Here is a 21,627-nt window from a genome sequence, read left to right as displayed (position 1 = left end):
TTTCCCACAGCTCGAGGAAAAGATCAGCGATCCTGCAAAATGGTTCCCATAAGGGCTCCCGGGGGCTCAGTCGGTTGAGCCTCTGACTGGAGATTTCGGCTCAGGCCACAATCTCACAGTCCATGGGGTCAAGCCCCGAGTCGGGCTCTGCGCTGACGGCGTGGAGCCTGCTTGGGATTCTCTGTCTCCCTCTCTCTGCCTCTCCCCTGCTCATGTTCTCTCTCCCCCTCTCTCTCTAGCCTTTCCCCACTCTTTCTCTGTCTCCCTCAAAATAAATAAGCCTTAAAAATGGTTAATTTAAACCTTTTTCTTTATTGTGCTCACAAATGTGGTGTTTCATGACTTGAAACATCATGGCCTTTTGAAGGGACAGGCATCTCTTTTTGTCCTTCTGCTGTCTCTGGGCCGCACAGCACCGTGGGGGTAGGAGTACACTGTCAGCACATGGTTTGCCCGAGGAGTGGAGGGGCTGTGTGTACATGTGGGCACCCGTGCACACGGCTAGGCCTCAGCCCACAGGCCCCCAGCCACTGTCCCCCAGGGTTTCTGTGCTGCAGCCGGGAGTCCAGGTCCCAAAAGGCCCGGCTGGTCACCTAGCTCCATGAAGCATTCGTGCACCTGCTGGCACAGCCACGTTCTAGGCATCGAGCGGATCCGCAGCCACAGCGGGTGCAGCTGCTGTGGCCTAGAGTAGGCCTGTCAGTGTTCATGGGGGCCACCTGTGCCCAGAGCGGCAGAGTGGGTATGGATGCGCCTGTTGTGTCCTCACCCTATGCTGCATCTGTGGGGCTGCTCCTGGGAGGCTCTTTCTCAGCCTGGGGCCCAGACTGTGCCCCCTGCTTCGGACATGGCCGAGACTGAAGGCCTCTCAAGGTCCGTCAAGGTGCTGGGACCCCTTGGAACGGATCCTGATGCCAAGCACTGCCCCCAAGAAAGTTCCAGCGCCCAAAGCCACCCAGCGAGCCCTGGGGCTCACAGGACCATCCCCTACTTGGTAGTTTCTCCTGTGACCTGGCGTCCTGCCTTGTGCCCTTGCGTACACTGTCCCCGTGACCAGAGCCCCTCCCTTTTCTGCTCCTCTCAAGGGGGACCCTCCCCGTGCAGTCCTGGCCTCGGGACACAGGTGAGCAGTCCAGCCTCTGTGTCCAGTTAACACGTGTTCAGTGTGTGCAGGCTGCTGGGTGGTGAGCTGTACTTCAACAGATCACAAGACCTGCTGTTCTTGCAGAAGACAAGTTGAAATAGAGAAGTCGGTTGCTCACAAGTCCTGGAGGAAGTGCACGCGCGCCTGGAGAGACCACGTCAAGGCAGGGTGCAGACAGGATCTGAGACTCCGGCCTCTGCCAGGGTCTCTGGGTGGAGTGCTTTGGGTTCCTGAGCTAGGACCACATTGGTTCGTTCAAACCAAAAGAGCGGGGTTTTGGTAGGATCCATGGTGCAGGGTGGGGGTCTGCTCTAAGGGGTGCATAAGAAGAGGTCTTGGGAAGCAGGCACACTATTGGCTGTAAGGGCTGCTAGGGAGTCAGAGCCGGGACTTCATTTGCTTGTCGTCTGGTGGCTGTGGTCTGGGGCCTGCGCTCATGGGAGAGACAAGGGGTGGCATCAGGCCCCGAGGGCCACTGGTCACACAAGATGGATGTGAGGCTGCAAACCGGAGCAGCACCTGGCCGCGGGCGGAGGGCTCCCCAGGGCTGACGGGAACACGCAGCTCCAACTTCAAATCTGTCAGATCACCTGCCAGCTGCTCTTTTACAGACAGAGGAGCTGAGGCAGTGCCCCGGGGCCACTCCTCTTGTCTGAAGTCCTGCCCTGGTGTGCTGCTGGGGCCGAGGGTCTGCAGACCCTGACTGGGGCTCACAGAGGCGCGGGTGTGAGGTGCAAAGGTCTCACTGCTGGGTGGACACAGGGTGGGCAGACACGGGCAGGTACAGGGCGGACGGACACAGGGCTGACACAAGGTGGTCACAGGGCGGATGTGCTGCTTGGCCAGGACACTAGCTGTTGTGTCCCCATATCCAGAACCAGTTCACATTTTTCAGGTTCTTGTCTGCGGAGGCCTCTCATTCTCGGGAGGAAGATCGTCTGCGCCAGGCACTGATCTCCGGATGGAGGACACGGCACCAGCAGGTGGCGCTGCGGCCCCAGGTCTGATGGGTGTCCACGCTGAGGAGGAACGGAGGCCTCCTGGCTTCCAGCAGGGGATGGCAGCGGCGGCCCCACAGGCCCTCGGGGTAGACAGTGGGGGGGGGGGGGGCCGGGGGGGGGGGGGGGGGGTGTCTATGTGTGTGTGTGTCGCCCTGGCGGTGAAGGGTGGACAGCCTCCAGTCCTGGAGGCTGGCCTGGCCTCCCTCCATGCTCCAGTCTGAGGGGCAGGTGCCTGGAAGGGCTGCTCAGGGCGGGGCCACAACGAGCCAGCGGGTTCTGTCCCGGCCCCTGGACGCCAACGAGCCGTCCAGAGAGAGGCAGTGAGCATTTCCTCGGAGGAGCAGGCCACGTCCTGAGGACACCTGGGGTCACAGGCCAGCCTGCCGCTCTCCCCAGCCCCTATCTGCCTTCAGAGCAGGCTGCGGGGTCCTCGGGCTGGCGTGGGGCCTGCGGGCGAAGGTCTTGGCCATAGGGGAGGGTCCCCTACGCACCTCATTGAGGCCTGGTCCGCAGGGCCAGCTGAGGGGCGGCCAGACGTCCGACGGAGGGCGCTGGCGTCACACGGGGTTAACCTCACGCCCCTGGTGCGTCTGCAGCTGCAAGGACACGAACTGGCAGAAGCACAGGCCCAGCTCGAGGTGGCCGCGGGCTCTGTGCGCCTCGTCGCAGGCGGGGAAGTACGCGTGCGCCACGCAGCAGGCGTAGCTGCAGGAGAAGCGCAGCAGGGCCTCCCGGAACAGGGCCTCGCCCTCCGCGGCCTCCAGGAAGACCCGCCTGCAGTCTCCCAGCAGCACGTACACGAAGTGCAGTTTGTTCATGGTGTCGCAGCCCATCAGCAGCGAGTGGGGCGCCAGCAGGAGGTTGGCCTCCCCCACCCTGAGCACCAGTTCCTGCATCATCTTCTTAGAGAACCTCCTGAACCAGCACAGGGTGTTAACTCCTAACACGAAGAAGAGGGGGCAGAAAAATATGTTGGCAGAGATGAGGAAGAAGCGCTGAGCTGGGGTGTTTTGCAGGAGGCCCATGATCAGGGGCAGGGAGAGCAGGGCCAAGGCCACGAGAAACAGGAAGACGGCCAGCGTGACCCTGCAGCCCAGGTAGCGGAGGCAGGACCTGGGGGACCGCACCCCGTTGAGGATGCCCACGGCTCGCTTGTACACCTCGGGGTCCTCCAGCACCTCCTTCAGGGGGTCGGGGACGCCCAGGGTGCTGAAGGTGCCCACCTTCCACGAGGGCAGACTGTCCCTGTTGACGCAGTTCAGGGTCAGGAGGCTCTTCCCGCTGTACAGGGAGGTGGCGGGGCGCCGGGCGGGCAGGGAGCGGGCCAGGCAGTGGTTGGGCATGAGCAGGAGCTGCACCACTTTGCGGTAGAAGTGGCTGTCTGCCGCCTCCAGGTAAGTCAGGTGGCTGAGGTGCAGCGGGACCTGGCAGGGCCTCAGCAGGACCGGGATGACCGGCTTCCTCTCCAGGCAGGAGCCGAAGAGCGACAGGTCGGCCTCCAGGAGGCACCACCGGCTCTGCACGAAGTCCTGGCTCAGCACCAGCAGCACCTTCTGGCTCTGCTGGATACACTCCGCCATGTTCTCCAGCACATTCCTCCCCGGGGTGAAGTCCCGCTCGTGCAGGCAGACCTTCAGCCCCGCGAGGTCCGCCTCCAGGCGGCTGATGAGCCCGTGGGTCCAGGTGGCGTCCACGCTGCTGTAGCTCACGAACAGGTGGAACTTCTCACTGGGCCTCAGTGGGGGGATGGCCAGAGCCACGCCTCCCTCCCCAGGGCCAGACTCCATGGGCACCACCTGGGAATCCAGCCCTGGGAATCTGCCTCCGGTCTCCGGAGAAGAAAACCACCCTCAGGCTGCAAAAGATCAAGACACACGGACTGATACGGGATGGACAACAGCGGACTGTCTACAAAGACGGAACTGAGGTCGAGAACCCGCAGCACACAGCTCGGAGAGCCACAAACGACCCCGGTCACAACTGGCCCAAACCACCAGCTTTCCTGCTTACTGCCTGCCCCCCTTCCGAGGCAGGGCCCTTCAGAGAAAGCCAGCACGTTCCCTTTCCCAATCGCAAGGATACCGCTGCTCTAGCTACCCGCCCCCAGCCCCCAGCAGGGTGCCTGAGCCCCCTTCCACCGTGGAGTCTCCCACTCCCCTGCCTGCCTCTGGGTCTCGGCCACACCCAAGTGTCGTGGGATCCCCCAATATGGTGCGCTGTAAGGAATCAGCCTTGCTGTTCTCATCTGGGGCATCTTCCTTGATGTCCACTAGACATTGGCTTTGAAAGGGTCGGGGCACAGAGTGACCGCATCTTCCAGCCCCTTCTTTCTCTTCAGTTGTGGCTCACCTGGTTACTGGTCCTGAGGGATTGCTATAGACTGAATGTTTATGTCCCCAGAATTTGTCGGAGCCCTAACCCCCAGGTACAGGTACAGGGAGATGATTAGGGCATAAGGGTAGAGCCCCATGAATGGGGTTAGTGTCCTTATAAAGAGACCCTCAGACAGCACCCCGCCCCTGCCACCAGTGAGGATGCTGTGAGAAGGCGCCACCTGCAAGCCAGGAGGTGGCCATGACACCAGCACCCAGATCCCAGAATGCCAGCCTGCAAACTGTGAGAAGTGACTGTCTATTGTTGAAGCCCCCAGACTGTCGTGTTGTGTTCCTAATTTTTTTTAACGTTTATTTTTGAGACAGAGACACAGAGCATGAGCAGTGGAGGGGCAGAGAGAGAAAGAGACACAGAATCCGAAGCAGCCTCCAGGCTCTGAGCTGTCAGTACAGAGCCCGATGCGGGGCTCGAAGTCACAAACCGTGAGATCGTGACCTGAGCCGAAGTCGGACGCTCAACCGCCTGAGCCACCCAGGCGCCCCTGTCGTGTTGTGTTCTGGAGCCCAAGCAGACTAAGATGGGTCCGCCTCTATAACGTTTGCTCTATTGCTCTAGGAAGGGCAGACACACTTTCCAGGAAGCACTAGAACTTTCTCCATGCTGCCTGAGACCCTCACATCGAGATCCCAATGCTCCGACTCAGTGAACAGAGCTTGAACTGCGGCCACCAGAGGTCTGTCTGCTAGTGTCCAAGGAGGCCCACAGAGCACTCGCTGCTGAGACCCTCTCATGTGCCGACGACCGGCTGGCGGCCCTGCCGAGGGGCCTCGCCCACTGGAGCCCTACACATCCCATGTGGCAGCTGGTCAGTGGCTGTGCTGCCACTCTGCCAGGAAGTTCCCAGCTGAGACCCGTCCCCTCTCGGTGAGCAGGGGCAGGAGAGCCCAGAGGAGGACCAGGGAGCAGCTCTGGGAAATGGAGGTGGGAGAAGCCCGGCTGCCCACTCCCTGCTTCCACGGGGCCCCCCACCCCTACTTGCTCTACCAGCTGGTTGGGAAGAAGGCACCCGCACAGTGTTGACAAGGGGCTCCTCCCGTAGCGTGGCCAGCACAGCACAGCTGGAGCCTCTGTAAGGGGCCACGGTGCCCACCCTTCCTGGCCAGCAAGCCCTCCTGCGTGGGCACCATCCCCACACCACCACCCACGCTTCCAGGTGGTGCAGCGGAACGTCAGGTGGGCGAGGCTCTGGGGGACACATCTGAAAGCCTGGTCTCACAGGGCTCCCTCTCCATGGAGGGCTGGCTGCCCTGCCTCTCCCACGGGCAGCCTGCAAAGTGGGTGAGGGTGTGCACGCGTCCAGGACGTGCCTGCACCCGCTCCACGCTTCCCCGGCAGACACGCTTGATTTACCTCGTCGTTAAATGCTATGACTCAGACACCATTCTGGGCATTGAGGGTCTCAGCCAGCCAGTGGGCCACCCATGCTGCCCACTCTTCGCTGCAGTCCGGGGGAGGCCTGGGAGGCAGCTGGGGACCCTCCCCCAGTGCCGTCCCCACATAGAAGGAAGTTTGCAGCCAATACTTTCTAGGGGCATCTCTGCTACAGCACAAGGAGTGAGAAACCGAAAAAAGGAAGCAGATTGAGGAAGGCCCCTTGTGCAGAATGGGGGTGAGGGGTGGACAGGGAGAAGAGGCAGAGCACTGCTCCTTCTGAGAAACCCAGCTGGGCCTCCAGGTCTGGAAATAGGGGCAAGATGATCAGGAAGCTCTTGAAGTCTGTCTGATGGTGATGCTGGGCACTTACAAGGCCCCTCTGCCGGGGCCGCTGGGCTTGCCGGCCGCCCGGCCAGGCCCTGCAGCTGGAAGGAGTGACGGGGAGGGCCGGGTGACCGGTGCCTCCTGGTAAGGTTCCCCGAGCAGGTCTGGCCAGGGTGGGGCGTGGGAGTGCATCCTCGAAGGAAGGGGAGACCCCAGCTGCTGGGCGACCCTGCCCAAACAGCCACGCGGAGCTCAGGTGACTTCCCCTGTTCCTGCCCTCTCAGGGTCAGCCTGGGAGCCAGCTGCGGCCCTCCTGGTGGTTTCCCAAAACCCACCCACACCTCGCACCGGCCCCTTCACCAGTTCTACTCAGCAACCCAAGGGAGAAGCCATCTGGGTCCCTGGGGGCCCCGTCCCCCTCCAAGACCTCCTCCCACCTGGGCCAAAGGTGTGTCTCCAAAGGCTCCTCTCCAATCTGAGCCATCACGTGCATGTGATCTCTTAAGAAAATAGCTATTTGAACTCCCCCCTGGTGAAGACAGTCCCTCACGGACTATTTTGTTCCTGGAAAAGCAGCGACACCCAGAATTGATGAAGCTGCCTGGTGCTGATGATGCCAGTGAGGCTGGCACACCCCACATGGACCAGGGGCCTGCGATGTGTCACCACAGATTCGGAGCACAAGCTGGTAACCACTCCAAGAGGCATGGAGGAGGGGTCTGCCTTTTGAGGACAGAATCCCCCAGAAAAACCAGCCACAGGCCCAGCTGATGAGATCGTGCCTGGAGTAACAGAACTTTGAGGGGCAGGCACATCCAGTGATACCGCCTTCGGAGGACAGAGATTTTCCCAACAACAAATCCTTTGAGGGGCTCACCACCTCTCCCTGCACATCCTGCCCCCCCTCCCCCCAGTCGGAGGGACACTCACCCCTCACCAACACCCAGTCTTCAAAAGCAAGGGTGGCCTGGGGTGTCTGCTACCCAATGAAAAGAAGCCTCTGGCCTCCCTGCCTGTGAGCAGCGGGGGCTAATGGGGGCCAGGGGTAGTTTCCCCTTGCAAGCGCCAGGGAAGGAGGGAAGGAGGGGGAGGGGGGAGGGGGGGGGAGGAAGGGGGAGGGAAGCCCGGAGTGAGGGAAGCTGGCCAGGCTGGGAACACAAGGGCAGGAAGTAGATCCAGGGAAAGCTATTTGAGCCCCTGGGAGGCGGGAGACACCGCTGGTCTTTGCTCCGGGCTCCCGCGCCCAGGAGTCGGGCCGCTGGGGCGTGACTCCCGGGCACTCAGGGCAAAGCCAAAGGCTGCGGTTGGTCCTCCTGGAAGAGCTGTGCGGGAGGGGGCCCTCGGGCAGGTGGGTGTGCCAACCGGAGCCCTCTCCTCTCGGCTGCTGGGTCCAGGCTGTTGCGCTTGAGGACCACCACCTTCCGCCCCGCACGGTCATGGACCCCCACCCCACATTACTGCCGCGTTTCCGCGGGCGGTCCCGGTCCCAGAGCTCATTTCCGTGAGGCAGCCAGGGCAAGAAAGAGGGTCACCGCGAGTATTTAACACACCGCACACTCACACACCGGCCTCTGCTGAGGGGGCCCCACCCGCTGAGCCCAGGCCCAGCTCGGACCACGGGGCTCCAAACCCAAGCCTGGAGGGATCGGGGAAGTGGGGGATGTGGGGCTCAAAGGCTGGCCTCCTCCCATCCCCCCACCTTCCTTGTGAACTCTGCTTCCCTATCAGACGACCCTCTGCTCCTTACCGGTTCAGCGCGCCATGGGCGGGGGTTCCCGCGGATCCCTGGGGTCTCAGAGCATCGTGACCACGGGACCTCTGCCCCCACCCCGGAGTTCCAGTTTGGGGCTGGGCTGGGCTGGTCTGAGAGGTCAGCTCCTGCCACGGACCAAGCTGGGCAGGGCCCTGCTCCGGGGGCGGGGGGTGGGGGGGTGGGCGGGGGGAGGGAATCTCAGTCCTGCCCGCCTTCCACCCTCGGCCCGCCCCCTCCACCCCAACTCCGGGCAAGTCATCGGCGTCCAGCACCAAAAAGGGCGGTCTGGACACGCGAGGGAATCGGGGAGGTGAGTGGGCTGGGGCCACAGGGTCGGTGCAGGTTCCAGCGGGTGAGAACCTCTCCAAGGGAGGTGACCGTCCCGCCCCTTCCAGGGCTCCTTTCAGCCTGGTCACTAGTCAAGGGTCAAGGCTATTCAATGCAGACCCTAGTGGGTGGGCAGGGCAGGGGGGGGCCCCCATGCCTCCCTCCCCATCACCAGTCAAGGACCCTCTGGTTCGTGGGCAGTGGTCCTTGGGGCCTGGTCAGTGGCTCAGGCAACATTTCCCTCGTAACAAAGCTCTCGACAACTCGGAGCAGGGGAGTGACCTCCTTCCCTGCACCCCACTCAGTTCAGACCCCACCCCCACTGCCTCCCCCGGACCTTAGCTCTGACTCTGCCGGAAGCTCTGCTTCCCGCTCCTGCCTGGGCTCTGATTTCCTGACTCTGTGCCCTGCCCTCGGCATTCTGGGAGGTTCCCAGTGAGCTGTGAGGCTCTCTGGGCCCGTCCCCGCTCCTCACTTGTCTGTATCCTCATTGCTCAACCCGCAGCAAAGTACCACCCTCCTCCCTCCTCCCTCTCTGCGCCTGGTTCCAGTTTACTGATTATCCAAGCTCTGCTTACAAGACTGATAGCCCTAGAAGTGGGGGGAAGGAATGAGAGCAGAAGAGGGGGGCGGGGGGGGGTGGGGAAGAGGGCCGTGGACAGCTGCCTCTAGGAGCAGCCATAGGCAGGGTCGTCCCTCCCACAGGTAGGGACGCCCCGGTCATCCTGGGCCTGTGCTGGTGGCTGGAGAGGAGAGCAGAGGGAGGAGAGAACCCTGTGCTGGAGGAAGGTGGCAAGAAGGCAGGTGTGGGGCTCAGAAGGTGGTCGTTAGGCTGCTGGCCAGAGTCCAGGTGGTGATGTCACCCCAGCTCCCCAGGCCGACGCGGGCAGACACACTCAGGGCCTCCAGCTTAGCACTGACCCCCAGCCTGTCCTTGCGGCCAGACCTGACTCCCGAGTCCTTAGAGCATCCAAGGGCCAGCCGTCAGCCCTTGTGCACCCCTGAGCCCCGTCTGGTGGGAGAGAGGAGTCTGCACATGACCGCATCCTGGCATCCTAGGGCCCCCCGCCCTCGTGTTAGCGGGTACGGTCTGGAAAGCCAGTCTGTGCTCCCAACACTGGAGACCAGAATGTGCAGGGCTGGGACACAGAGGCGGGGCTCCGTCTCACCGGGGTGGTCCTGCTGGCCCTGGCCCCGTCGCTTGGTGATCCCATCATTTCCCAGCCCGAGGCTGTCGAGTGTCTGAGGGGGGGGGGGGGCTGGATCGATCAAGGAAGAACCAAACTTTTAAGGCTCCAGGTGACCCAAGCTCTGCCACTTACTATCCACGTGGCCTTCGGACAGACCCTTAAACCCCCGGAATGTCAGATGGCTCAGCCGGGAAGCGCAGACACTGCCTCTCTGAGGTCAGAGACAGGTCTCTGGCCCCGCAAGGCTGCAGGGGGCTTTGTGTGACCCAGAGTGCCTGGGAGTGTTGTTGTTTTATTAAACGTGTTGCCCGCACTTTAGAAGCAGGAAGTTGGCTGACTGGTCAGGGTTTCTAGCTTCTCTGAAGCTCTTGGATGTTCTAGCGGGCAGGGCCCTCCTTCCTCAGTGCGGCCCTCCGCACAAAGGCACCTAGAAAGTCTGGAACCTCCCTGGCTGTACAGGAGCACACGAGTGTCCAGGGAGAAGGGAGCTGAACCCCGAGGGGAGCACGACGGCCCGGCTGCAGCGGCCCTCGTGCGTTTGCCACCGCAGGGGCCAAGAGCGGCTTCTGGTGGCCCCGCGAGGTCAGAAGAAGGGAGGCCGAGCCAGGCCAGGGTAGAGCCGGCAGGGGGGCCGCCGCAGGAGGCTGGGCCCCCACAGGCTGGTGTCGAGAGAGGGGCCGGACCGGACAGAGAATCCCCCGCAGCAAAACAACCCTGTGGGCGCTCTACAGCCTGTCCCCACCCCAGCTGGGAGTTTGGTCACACACGGAGCTACGCAGACGGTTGGGTCTTCATTTGCTGTGTGGCTCAGCAAATGAGTGGTTCTGGGGTCCCCACAGCAGTAGTGAAGTCTCTTCTAGAAGAACATAGCTCTCGAACCAGACTGCACAGGACTCCCACGGCTGAAACCACATGACACGAACGCCACGGTCACGGGACAGGAGAGGAGACAGTCTCCGCCAGCAAGATGCCGCAAAGCAACAAACTCGACCACGCTCGGAAAATGGAATTAGAGAAACCATGCTCGGAAAATGGAATTGGTGGCATCTGGGAGGCAGCGGGCTGCTCCAGGATGAACTTTCCCGACTACCGGCTGCCAGAAATGGGGAACTCAGACTCCATACCTTTTATGAGGAGCCTGTGGCCACAGAAGTCGCCGCCGATGCTCTGGGTGAAACGTGGAAGGGTTACGTGGTCCGAACCAGCGGTTATGCTGGTTACGCTTTCTCTCTCTCTCTCTCTCTCTCAAATAAAAAACAATTTTTTTAATGAGATTTTCTGGGTCGCCTGGGCGACTCAGTGAGTTAAGCGTCTGACTTCGGTTCAGGTCATGATCTCACAGTTCGTGGGTTCGAACCCCGCATCGCGCTCTGTGCTGACAGCTCAGAGCCTGGAGCCTGCTTTGAATTCTGTGTCTACCTCTCTCTCTGCCCCTCCCCTGCTCACACTCTGTGTGTCTCTCTCTGTCTCAAAAATGAATAAACATTTTTAAAAAATAAAAAATAAAAATGAGATTTTCTAAGAGTAACAGATAAAAAAAGAAAAAGAAAAAAGAAAATGGAATTAAAGATATTAAAAATAAAGTGTGTGTTTAAAATTTTATTTTAAAGGGTCCGTGCTGTCAGCATGGGATTTTCTCTCTCCCTCTCTCTGCCCCTCCCCTCTAGTGTTCTCTCTCTCTCTCTCTCAAAATAAATAAGCATTAAAAATTTTTTTTTCAGAAATAAAAGAATTGAAAATACAAAATAGCATCAAAATGCATTAAAAACAAATAGAGAAATTTGAAAAGAATAAAATAGAACTTTTAGAAAGAAAGAAAGTATATTTTTGAAAATTAAATAGTTAAATAGCATTAAACACAGCTGAAGAAAACAGGTTGGGATGTGGAAGAAATAGCTGAAGAAATGATCCAGAACTCGATACAGACAGAGATAAGAGATATAAAGCGGGGGTTAGGAGACCAAGAGATACAACGAGCTCACACACAATTTTAATTGGAGTTTCAGGTAGAAAATAGGGAAATGGCAACACCTGAAAAGCTAGCAGCTCATAACTTCTCAGAATTGATGAAAAAAGTGGACCTGTCTTTTCAAAAAACACAGTATATCCCAAACAAAAATAGACAACAGAAACAGTGTGTTCGACTTCCAAACTACTGGGGGGAGGGGGGGGGGATAATTTCTTTTTCAAAAGAATATCTAAAGGAAGTCAGAGAAGGAGAAAAAAGAAGCAAAGATAAAGTGGAACAATAAATAGCACAAAAACAATCACACAATGATGTCTGTCAGTAATTATATTACATATAAGAACATAGCGGCAAAAAGAGGTTTTCAGCAGGCTAACAAGTAAAATCCAGCTGTTTACAAGAGAGCCACCTGAAACATGAAGATGAAAAGCTGGAAGTGAAATGATGGGAAAAACGTACTTAGCAAATGCCATTCATGGAAAAGGAGCTGGTGTAGCTGCGTGACTATTAGACAGTCTAAACATCAGCACTTAATTTGTTTTAATGCTTATTTTTGAACGAGAGTGGGCGGGGGAGGGGCAGAGAGACAGGGAGACAGAGAACCCCAAGCAGCCCACATGGAGCTCAAATCCATGAACTGTGAGATCATGACCTGAGGCAAAATCAAGAGTCGGAGGCTCAACAGACCGAGCCCTGCAGCCGCCCGACATCAGCACTTTATCGGAGACAATACAAATCAGTACTTGATGATAAGGAGTCAAGTCACCAGGATGATATAATAATTTTAAACTTGTAAGCACTTAATAACATGGTGTCAAATTTGGTAAGATAAAACTTGGCAAAATTAAAAGGAGAAATTGACACTCCGTTTTCAGAATGGGGCTTGAAAGGTGCTTTCCTCTCAGAGGCTGACAGATACGTGTTTGTGAATGCATCTGTGTGGGGAGGGGCATGTGTGTATGTGCGTGTGTATGGTGTTTATGGTGTGCGTGCGCCCCTGCTGTACATGAACCTGGCGTGTTTGGGGAGGTGAGTTTTGAAAGCTGGAATAGGGCTAAGGAGTGGAGCCCTGTGGTCTTAACCCAGGCTCAGCCTGCAGAGTTTCCCAACCTCATCCTGGACAGTAGGTTCTTCAAGGGGAGGGAAGGACGTGGCATGGATGGCCCTGGGTAGGGTGGGCACCCCTAACTAGGATGAAGAAGTGTCTGGGCTGTCACTGCTGAGCCTGGACCCCCATATAGCTGCCTTGAGGGGCCCAAGCCCCGAGGGATGTGACATCTCATAGATCCATCCAGAGGGCCTCTGTGGGGATGCTGTGAGAGGGGTGACACAGGGACTCCAGGAAGCCTCTGCTGGGGTTTGGGTCTTCCAACCTCAGTTTTGGAGGTGACAAATGGCTCTCAAGTGCATCTACTGTGAGCTGGAGACTGGGCAGCCCCTGGGGGGGATCTTAGGACACCAGGCCCCTTGTGGGCAGCTGTGGGGGCACAAGCTCTTTGTGGTGGCCAGGGCCCGGGGTGGGAGGGGGTGGGAGCAGGGAACGGCAGCTAACGTGTGATGGGGTTTTTCATGGGGACGATGAAGATGTTCTGGAATTAGTCCCTGTGACAGTGGCACAGCTGTGTGAATACACTAAAACCCACTGAGATGTATACTTTGAAATGGTACATTTTAGGCTATGTGTGTATTATATTTCAACTAAAAGTAACCGAGATGGCACAGGGATGATGGGGCTGGGGCCGCCCACTTGTAAGCATAGACCGGAAGCTCTAGTCACCAGTGGAGGAGAGGTGCTGAAGACACTGAAATGCAGCTGGGTCACCCAGGGGGGCAAGTGCCACCTGCCCGGGGCCAAGCTGGGCGTGTTTTCTGGAAATAGAGCCGTGAGAACCCCTGCACCTGCACCACCACCCCCCGCCCCCCAGCTCAGGGCTGGGACTGTGATGATCCTCTGCCCCACCTCCCCCTTTGACCTGGAAAACCCTGGAAAACCCTGGAAAACCAGGGAGGGAGCCAACACTACTCCCAGTGCCTCCCATCCCCCTTGACCATTCTCCCCTGAGGTTGGCCACCCATCACTTCTCCTAACTTCTCATGAAGGCTGGACTGGAGACCTTGGCTGCTGCTGTCTGAGCCTCTTTGAACAGTGTCTGGACAGCAACGGGCTCCCCTGGTGTGGGGGGGACCCTGCTGACTCCAGCAGCCGCTCCTCTTTTGCCCCACCGCCCCCAGGGCTCTGGCCACACCAAATGTTCCATCTCTGTGTCCCCACTCTGCCAAGCCTCCGTCCCCTCTGCTGGGCACCCTTCCCCTCTTTGCTTCCAGATTAGCCTGTGAGTCAGGTCCCCACCGGCATCGCACCCTCCCCAGCAGCCCCCAGCACGTGCCTCTTGGCTCAGAGGCCCCACCTGGCCGGACAGCGTCTGTGGTGGCCGTGTGTCCACCCCAGCACAGCCGGCCGGCCAGCAGCAGCGATGTTTGGGTAGGGAGGGACAGAGAACCGAGCTTCGGTCAGCCCTGCACATGACAGGCCGCCCAGCCATGGGTCATCCACACCAGGACTATGCCCGCTCCCACGTGCAGCTCCAGGTCTGCCCCACCCACCCCAGAAGGAATCCTTCCAAGGCCTCTAATGTGGGGGCGGCAGGGGAGCCCATGCCTGGTGGGGGCAGGTGGAGAGGGGCCTGCGGGGACCGGGATCAGAGTTTGTGCGGGCGCCCTGCTCCAGGCTAACCTGCGCCCCAGAATGCAGAGAGCCCCAGGTAGGTGGCCGTCCCAGAGCCTGGCCGGAGGGGGTCCCCGAGGATGCGCAGCAGGCCCTGGGGCGTGTGCCCCCTTCCACAGTGGCTCAACAGAAGCTCCGGCTGTGCGTGGCCGGGCCCGGCTCTCACTTCCTCTCTCACTTCAAGTCCTAGCAGGATGCCGCCACTCTGCCCTCTGTCCGGCATTTCCTGTCCAGCAGCCGGCAGGCGAGGTGCCAGCTTTCTGCCAAGGGGGGGGTCCTGGGTGCTGGGATCCCTGGTGGCTGGTAGAGGACAGGCAGCCCCCAGTCTGGGCTAGCTTGGCCAAGGTTCTTGGGGTCACTCGGGGCGCCAGGTGTCCTTGCCTGCCACAGCCACGGGGGCAGTGGGGGCACCATGCAGTCACAGCCATGAGACCCAGGTCACGGCCGCGGGCAACAGGAGGAGGCCTGAGGTTGAGGGGTCCCTGTCCTCACTGGCCCCTGGTCCTTCCTCTTGGGGAGTCCTCTCCAAGGACTCACTGCAAGGGTTCAAGGACATCTCCTGCCCGCTGATATATCATGTGAATGTACACAGCCCTGAGTCTGAGGGTGGGGCCGGAAGGAGGGCAGGCATGGCGGCGGGAGCGGGGGGCGGGCAGAAGGTCAGAGGGCAGTGAGCATTCTAGGCTTTCCTTTTCAGTAGGCACCACGCAGTCCAGATGCACCCCTGGGCAGTTTTGTACCGACCAGACTGCCAGGCTCGAATGCCATAGGAACGCCGCTAGCCTGCGTCTAGGTTGAGTCCAAACTCGATCTTAGAAAAGCCAAAAAGAAAGAGCTGGAAACGGCACTAGTCCTCCCCTGGGCGGGGCCCCTGAAGGGGAATCAGGTGATCCCACGAGGCTTCTCCTGTTGCACAGAAAGCGTTGTGACAGCCGCCCCAAGAGCCTGGTGGGTCAGTGCCCCGCGTGAGGCCAGCACACCTGCCCCTGGTGTTTCTGCCCCTCCCCCACACCAGCGAGAGGGGAAACACGTCGGCCTCCTCCGAAGCTGAACTCTGTGCCAAGGAGCGCGTGGTGTGGGTCCATTCGGACACGAGGGCACGCCCTCCCAGACCCAGCCTCCACTAGCCACTCTGCCTTGCTCCCCGACCCCGACTGGGTCCTGACCCCTGCTGTGTACGTCACTCTAGAGGTTGGGGTGGCTCTACCGTGTGGGGAAGCCGGGTCCTGTCCCCACTCTGGCTTGGATGGCAGAACCCCATGCTCTCTGGGCTCAGTATCCCCATAAGTGGGGACGTGTCGTCAGACTCTGGGCCTGCAGCCTGGTGCTGGGCACACAGGGCTCTGGGGCTCCCATCCCCCAACTCAGGAGCAAAGGTACCCAGGCATCGTGTCTGCTTCTGCTCTGACACCCCTCCCTCTCTCTGACATGCCCTCGGGAGGTCAAAGCCTGGGGCGTCTCCATCTTACCCCAGTGACCAAGGTCAGGTGCCTCCTTCCCGGCAGGCAGTGTCCCCAGTGGCAGGAAGTGACCTCCTGAGCCAGGAGACCACAAGTCAGACCTGACACTGGGCTCTGCTGCACAGGCCAGGCCCCAGGGCGCCTCGCCACCCCTCACACTCACATCTGAGCCCAGAGGAAAAGTTCACATCTGCTCCGCGTCAGCAAAACATTTCTTTTGACTTTTGACCTCTTTCCAAAGGGAGAACAATGGCTCACACAGAGGACAGAGATCCTGCCCCAGAGCTCGCAGTGCAGTGGTTGTGGCCGGCTGCCGGGGACAGTGAGAAACTGTGTCCATGTTAATTGGTTTCCGCCCCCCCACTCTGGTGGCACAGTAGGGTTCCTGAGGTGGCTGTATGGTCCCGGTGGTAATTCGCTAGTTTAGGGCAGACCTGGGTGCTCCTTTCTTCCCTTGCTTGTTCCCTGAAGAGGGTCTGGAAAGAGGCCCGGCTTAGAGCCATCCCCCAGACTCAGGCGGGGTGGAGAGGCCAAGCAGGGGCCACGTCTCCTTGCCCAGATCGTCCCCGAGCCCGGGACAGACAGCTGTTGAGGCTGGTTCCAGATGCTCCTTCTGTGTCTTTCTGGGTCTGCGTGTCCAGGGACGGGGGCCTTCAGGACCCCTCAGTTGCTCTGCTCAGCCAGGCCGGCGGCTGGACACTCAGGTGGGGAGCCGGGGTCAGGTGCCCTCAGGCACAGCAGCTCAGGACCTCAGAGCAAGAGCAGAGCAGGGCTGGCCCACAGGGTCACTTTCCAGCAGGCAGGGGACCAGCCCCCAGCCCAGGACACCATGCCCTACTGGAGGATGTCCCCTGCCCCTGCCTGGAGGCCGAGCCACCCGATGCCCACCTGGTTCCCGGAAGCACCTGTCTCCGGGGCTGCACGGACCTGTCGGCTCAGCGAGCTGGTGAGGCCACATCCTTACGAACAAGCTGGGACTACAGTGACGCGACGCTGGCTGTTGTCCGAGGCAGGATGGCCTGGCCTCGCCCCACCTCAAAGGAAATCGTTCGACAAAGTTCCCTCTCCCCAAGGCACATGAGGTGGTGTGTGAGCCCATCTCCGAGCCTCGTGTGGGGCTCATACTGCATCACCTCTGAGCATCGGCAGACCGAGGCCCTCAGCTACGTGCCCACCGCCCTGGGGAGGAAGGGGCCTGAGCAGCCCAGACCAGGGGGGCCTGCCCGACACAGGGGCTTCCACAGTGTGCCTGGTGCCGGGGCGGGAGCAGGAGACACAGGGAGAGGCATGGGCATACACACAGGGCTGACCCGGGGCCTCCGGTGGTCACCACAGGTCAGCCATGCCAGGCTGCATGCATCTAGCTTCATCAACCTGCCATGCTTTATGACACGATTTATATATAATTAATAATATATTAATTAATTGTTGCCAAATGTGTTTTAAGTATACATGCGATACAATCGTCTCTTGCTCGAGCAGACACGCTGCTGTCACGGGCTGTCCACACGGTCAGGAGAGGCTGCATCTACGGGACACCAGGTAGTGATGGAGGGGCCAGTGGGGGTGGGTAAACTTGAGAAGACCACCCTCCTCAGGCAGGACCTGTTGATCAGGAGTCCCTGCACCTATGGCCCCTCCAGGCAGGGTCTGGTTCTCCTAAAACAGGATGGTTCCAAGCCCCCGAGGGCCTGGGCAGGACAGTGTAGAGTCCCCAGCCCGGCCCTTCAGGGGGCCATTGTGGGGAGGAGGGCCTGGCCTGAGGCCCCAGGAGCCCCTGAGGCTCCCCCAACCGTTTGAGGTCCGTATGCTGTGCTCCGAACACTGTTCCCCGGAAGCCCAGGAGCTGAGGTCGGGCACCTGAGCCTGGCGGAGTGGGCCTCACATTGCCACGTGGCTGGAGCTGGGGAGGGATCCGTGCTGGGGAGGGGTCTCCGTGGAAGAAAGTGCTTCTGGGTGCTGGAGTTCGATAGCAGTCAGGGTCAGAAGCAGGGGGAGAAGGAACCAGGAATGGCCAGGCAGCTGCCATGCCCCCCGAGGGGGACAATAGACTCCAGAGGGGACAAAAGAGGGGGACATTCCCCCCACCACACCCATGGAGACAGCTGGTCGGCCAGCCACGAGTCCAGTGGCGGCCACAGCAGGGCAGGAAGGGCAGGTCAGAGCAGCTCCTGGTCACGGCTCCACCAGACCCTGGGGCGGGGGTGTCCCAGGGACGGGGTGTCGCACGTTCCAGCCCTACCCTGCGTACAGGGGCTGAGCATCCTCGGAGCTGGGCTTCCTGCCACCCACAGGCTCCCAGGGATCCGGGCAGAGGAGAGGTGCCCCAGGCCCAGCGTGGTCTGAGTGCCCACCACCCTCAACATTCACTCATCAACCCATGGTTGCTGAGCACTTTCTGGCTCCACCCCGAGGAGCACCTGGTGAGCACAGGAACATCCTCTCTAGTCGGGAGACAGAGAAAAGTGAGGGCTCATCCTACAAGTGGTCCTAAGGGCTGAGAAGGACAGGGGATGTGGCCACTGGTGACCAGGGGAGACCTCCCTGGGAAGGTGACATGGGGCAGGGCTGAGCACACAAGGGGGCCCGAGGGGACTGTGGGGCCAGGGGGCTAAGGTGAGCCTGGGTTCCAGGTGATGGCCTGGCATGGGGGGCACAGGTGGTCTTGCTCCCTCGGGGAGCTGCCACAGCTGGGGGGGGGTGGGAACCAGGGAGCCAGGAACCCCAAGAGCCACAGTCCCTTTGGAGGCCCTACAGGAGGCAAGGGTGACGGTCAGCACTTGGTACGCCTTCGTCGGGTCGGCCTGAAGTTCACCGGTGGCCGCGTGCCCCAGGGGCCCGGATTTAGAGGCGCCTGCGGCCAAGTGGCCCCTTCTGATCCAGGGCCTGGATCCACTCAAGGTGGAGGCTGGTGCTAGACCTGAGAACCACCTCCTGGGGACCCCATACAGGGGCCCCCACCCTGGGCAGAGGAACAGGCCAGGCAGAGAGGCCCCGAACAGCAAGTGGGGGCAAGGGCGCTGCCCTGCAAGGTCCCCGGGCTCACCCAAGCGGCAGGTGCGTGGTGTGTGTGGAGAGAGGGGAGAGCCACTGCCTGGGAGGCCTTCCCGGTGACTGGAACCCACGTTCTGTGACGCTCAGCTGAAGGAAAGAGGAAGAGAAAGGAAGACCCCAACCTGCAGCTAGCAAGCGAGGCCCAGGGGAAACGGAAGCCGGAAGCTGCAGGCGGGTCGCCATCCCAGGCGCCAGGCCCCTCGAGCAGGCTCCACTCTGCAGGGCCTCTCGAAAGCTGCCCTGCCCCCACCCCGCTCAGGGGGAGAAGGAGCAATCAGGGGCTGGTTCCCAGGAGGCCAGTCGGGTGTGGGCTACTGATAGGCTATGGCGGCGGGGTCCCCTGGGCCGCGTCAGCCTAATGGACACCATCTGTCCCACAGACCCGAGTCCTGGGGACCTGGGCAAACAGGAGCGAACCCAGGAAATTCGAGAGAGCCATCCAGTAACCCTGATGCAGAACAAGGGCTCCAGGAGCCTCCCTTGGAAGTTCAAGTGGGAGCGGTGTGCCCACAGCTACGGCCTCTGAGAAGCGTGCTGGGACGCACAGACCAGACTTGATCCTGCCTCACCTCCCTCGGCACCTGCCCTGCCGTCCCCCGCACCCCCCCCCACCCCCCCAGCTGACACAGCAAACAAGAATCAGCCGCTGGCAAATGATTCCGGGACCCAGGGGCTTCTGCTCCACTGGTCAGCCAAGCTGGCCCAACAGGCACAGACCCCTCCATAAAGGCCAGTGGGCTCCAAGGTCTGGGAAGAGCTGCCATGCGCCCCAGCACACAAGCCCACCCCGGACCCCAGCATCCTTCCTGGGTCCATGAAGGGAGCGTGGCTGGCTCTCACCAGGAAGATGGCGACCATCCCTGACTACAGTTAGCTGTTCTGAGCAGTCTGGTAATAGCGCAAGGCCAGGATCTGATGTCTGCCTAGGAGGTCACTGGAGCCTGAGTCCAACCTGAGTGGTGGGGGGAAGTGGCCTGTGGGGAGACATGGCTCAGGGTGAAGAGGCTGTAGGGAGGAGAGCAGCGTGGGAGAGTGGGCAGGGGCACATCCCGCGCAGAGGACAGGGTGGGCAGGGATTCAGGACTGGCCTGAGGGAAACTTCATTCTTTGAGCTAGCAAGAGGCGTCTGTCTCCTGGGCTGGGGGGGCTGGGCAGCACTTGTGCAGAAGCTTCTGGAGCAGCCACCTTTGGAAGGCCCAGGAAATTCCAAGGGGCTGGAAGTCCGAGAGACTGGGCCCCACCCAGGGCTGCCTGCTGGCCCAGTCCTGGGTGGATACGCTGGTGACAAGTGACCATTGGGTTTCCAAAAATCTGTCTGAGGACTCACTCAAGTCCTGTCAGAAGGTGTCCCCTGTGCTCTTTACCACATGACTCAGTCCCTGAGAGTGTTGCCTGACCTCCCAGAGCCCCTGGAGACTAACCCCTAACCCAAACCCCAGGGCAAGAAAACCCCTTGTGTGGCCTGGGGCTGGGGGTACGGCCTGGGGTTAGGGGGATGGGGGCTGCAGCCTGGGGCTGGGGGGTTAAGGGGTGCAGCCTGGGGCTGGGAGTGCAGCCTGGGGCTGGGGGTGCAGCCTGGCACTGGTGGGGGGGGGTGCAGCCTGGGGTTACGGGGCTGCTTGGTGAATCCTACAGAGTGTCACCTGGTAACCATGGGGCCCGAGGACTGCTGGCTGCGAGCGACCTGGCAGAGGCAGCTCGGACCCTGCCCCCACTCGTGGGCGGGAGGGGCGCGGGGCGGGGCGGGGCGGAGCTTCCCGTAGGCGCAGGCCCCTCCCCTGCTCGGGCCGCCTCTCGCAGGGCGGAGCGGCTCCCTCCCCTCCCCCTCCCCGCCCCCACCCCCTCCCGGCGCGGGGCCCGGTTTAACAAAGTTGAAAAGGAGCTGGAAACCGGCGGCCAGACGGCAGCCCCGTGCGCTGGGTGGGAGCGCTCAGGGCACCGTCCGCGACGCCGGCAGGCCGGCCGGGGGCTTCACAGGAGCAATTACCCCGGGCCGGCGGGAGGCCAGGGAAGCCCGGGGCCGCGGGAGAGCTGGGGAAGGACCGCGAGGCCCGGGACTGGCCGCCCCCTCCCCACGGAAGCGCGCGCGGGCGGGGAGGCGACGGGGTCGCCCGTTGAGTGGCGCGGCCTTTGTGCCGGCGCTGTGAGCAGCTACACGCTCAGAGCCCGCTCCCCGGTGACGTCTCAAAGAGCCTTTGACGGGGAGCCCCCTGGCAGGAGGGCTCACCTGCAGAGACGCTCTATAGAGCCTTTGAAAGCGCAGCAGCTGCCAGGGGCTGTCAGCCGGGCACCTAGAGGGACAAAGAATGGGGGAGCTGGCCCCTTCAATGAGAGGCCACTTGGAAACAGCAGGCATGTGCCAAGCCCGCAGACTGGGAAAGAAAAGTGCTCTTCATCGGGGACTCGGTGTTTGAAGGGGACCCTTTCTCAGCCTCAGCGCCCTCATGTGCATGACAAAGGGGCCTCGGGGCACGGGCCTGGAGGCCAACAGTCCCAGCGGGGCGGCCAGAGCGCTCAAGTGTGGCCGGTGCATGCCTCTAGCGGGAGCTGGGCCCTGCTGCCCGGCCACAACCCAGTCATCTCTGGGCGCTCTCTGGTCCCGCACTGCAGGGCGCTCCTGCAGGGAAGCGGGTGGTGGGCTCCCATCCTCCCCTGGGAGGTGGTGAAGGAGGCCCAGCACTGCAGCCTGAACATCCCCAGGGGTCAGTGCCTGCCTGGGGCCAGTGCTGGGGGTGTGTGAGGCTCCGGTCATCACCATCCTGGTTGGGGAAGCCAGAGCTGCCTCTTCTGGAACGTGGAGGGAAATTGGAGGCAGGGGAGCCCTTGTGGCCACAGCATCCCTGAAGCAGAGATCCTGGTTTTCCTTCACCACCCGAGACTGCCCACCCGAGCGGGGGCCAGACAGCAGCCCAGGC

General features: G+C 60.9%; 1 protein-coding gene across 1 annotated transcript; it reads right to left on the bottom strand.

Annotated features, from left to right (window-relative positions):
* Window positions 1-292: 292 nt before the first annotated feature.
* On the bottom strand, window positions 293-8,155 carry LOC121037431 (uncharacterized). The gene is made up of 2 exons (XM_040486879.1): window positions 7,985-8,155; window positions 293-4,000 (listed from the first exon to the last, which is right to left on the bottom strand). Exon 2 carries the CDS (start codon window positions 3,930-3,932, stop codon window positions 2,703-2,705), a length of 1,230 nt encoding a protein of 409 aa, XP_040342813.1. The 5' UTR covers window positions 3,933-4,000; window positions 7,985-8,155; the 3' UTR covers window positions 293-2,702.
* Between the last annotated feature and the right edge of the window lie 13,472 nt (window positions 8,156-21,627).

The sequence above is a fragment of the Herpailurus yagouaroundi genome, unplaced genomic scaffold, assembly GCF_014898765.1.
Source record: "Herpailurus yagouaroundi ecotype Mexico unplaced genomic scaffold, PumYag 163, whole genome shotgun sequence".
NCBI lineage: Eukaryota > Metazoa > Chordata > Mammalia > Carnivora > Felidae > Herpailurus > Herpailurus yagouaroundi.
This window is presented reverse-complemented; position numbering and strand designations above follow the sequence as displayed.

Excerpts from the sequence above, each read along its gene's own strand:
- LOC121037431 (XM_040486879.1), bottom strand. The coding sequence starts at position 3,932 with ATGGAGTCTGGCCCTGGGGAGGGAGGCGTGGCTCTGGCCATCCCCCCA.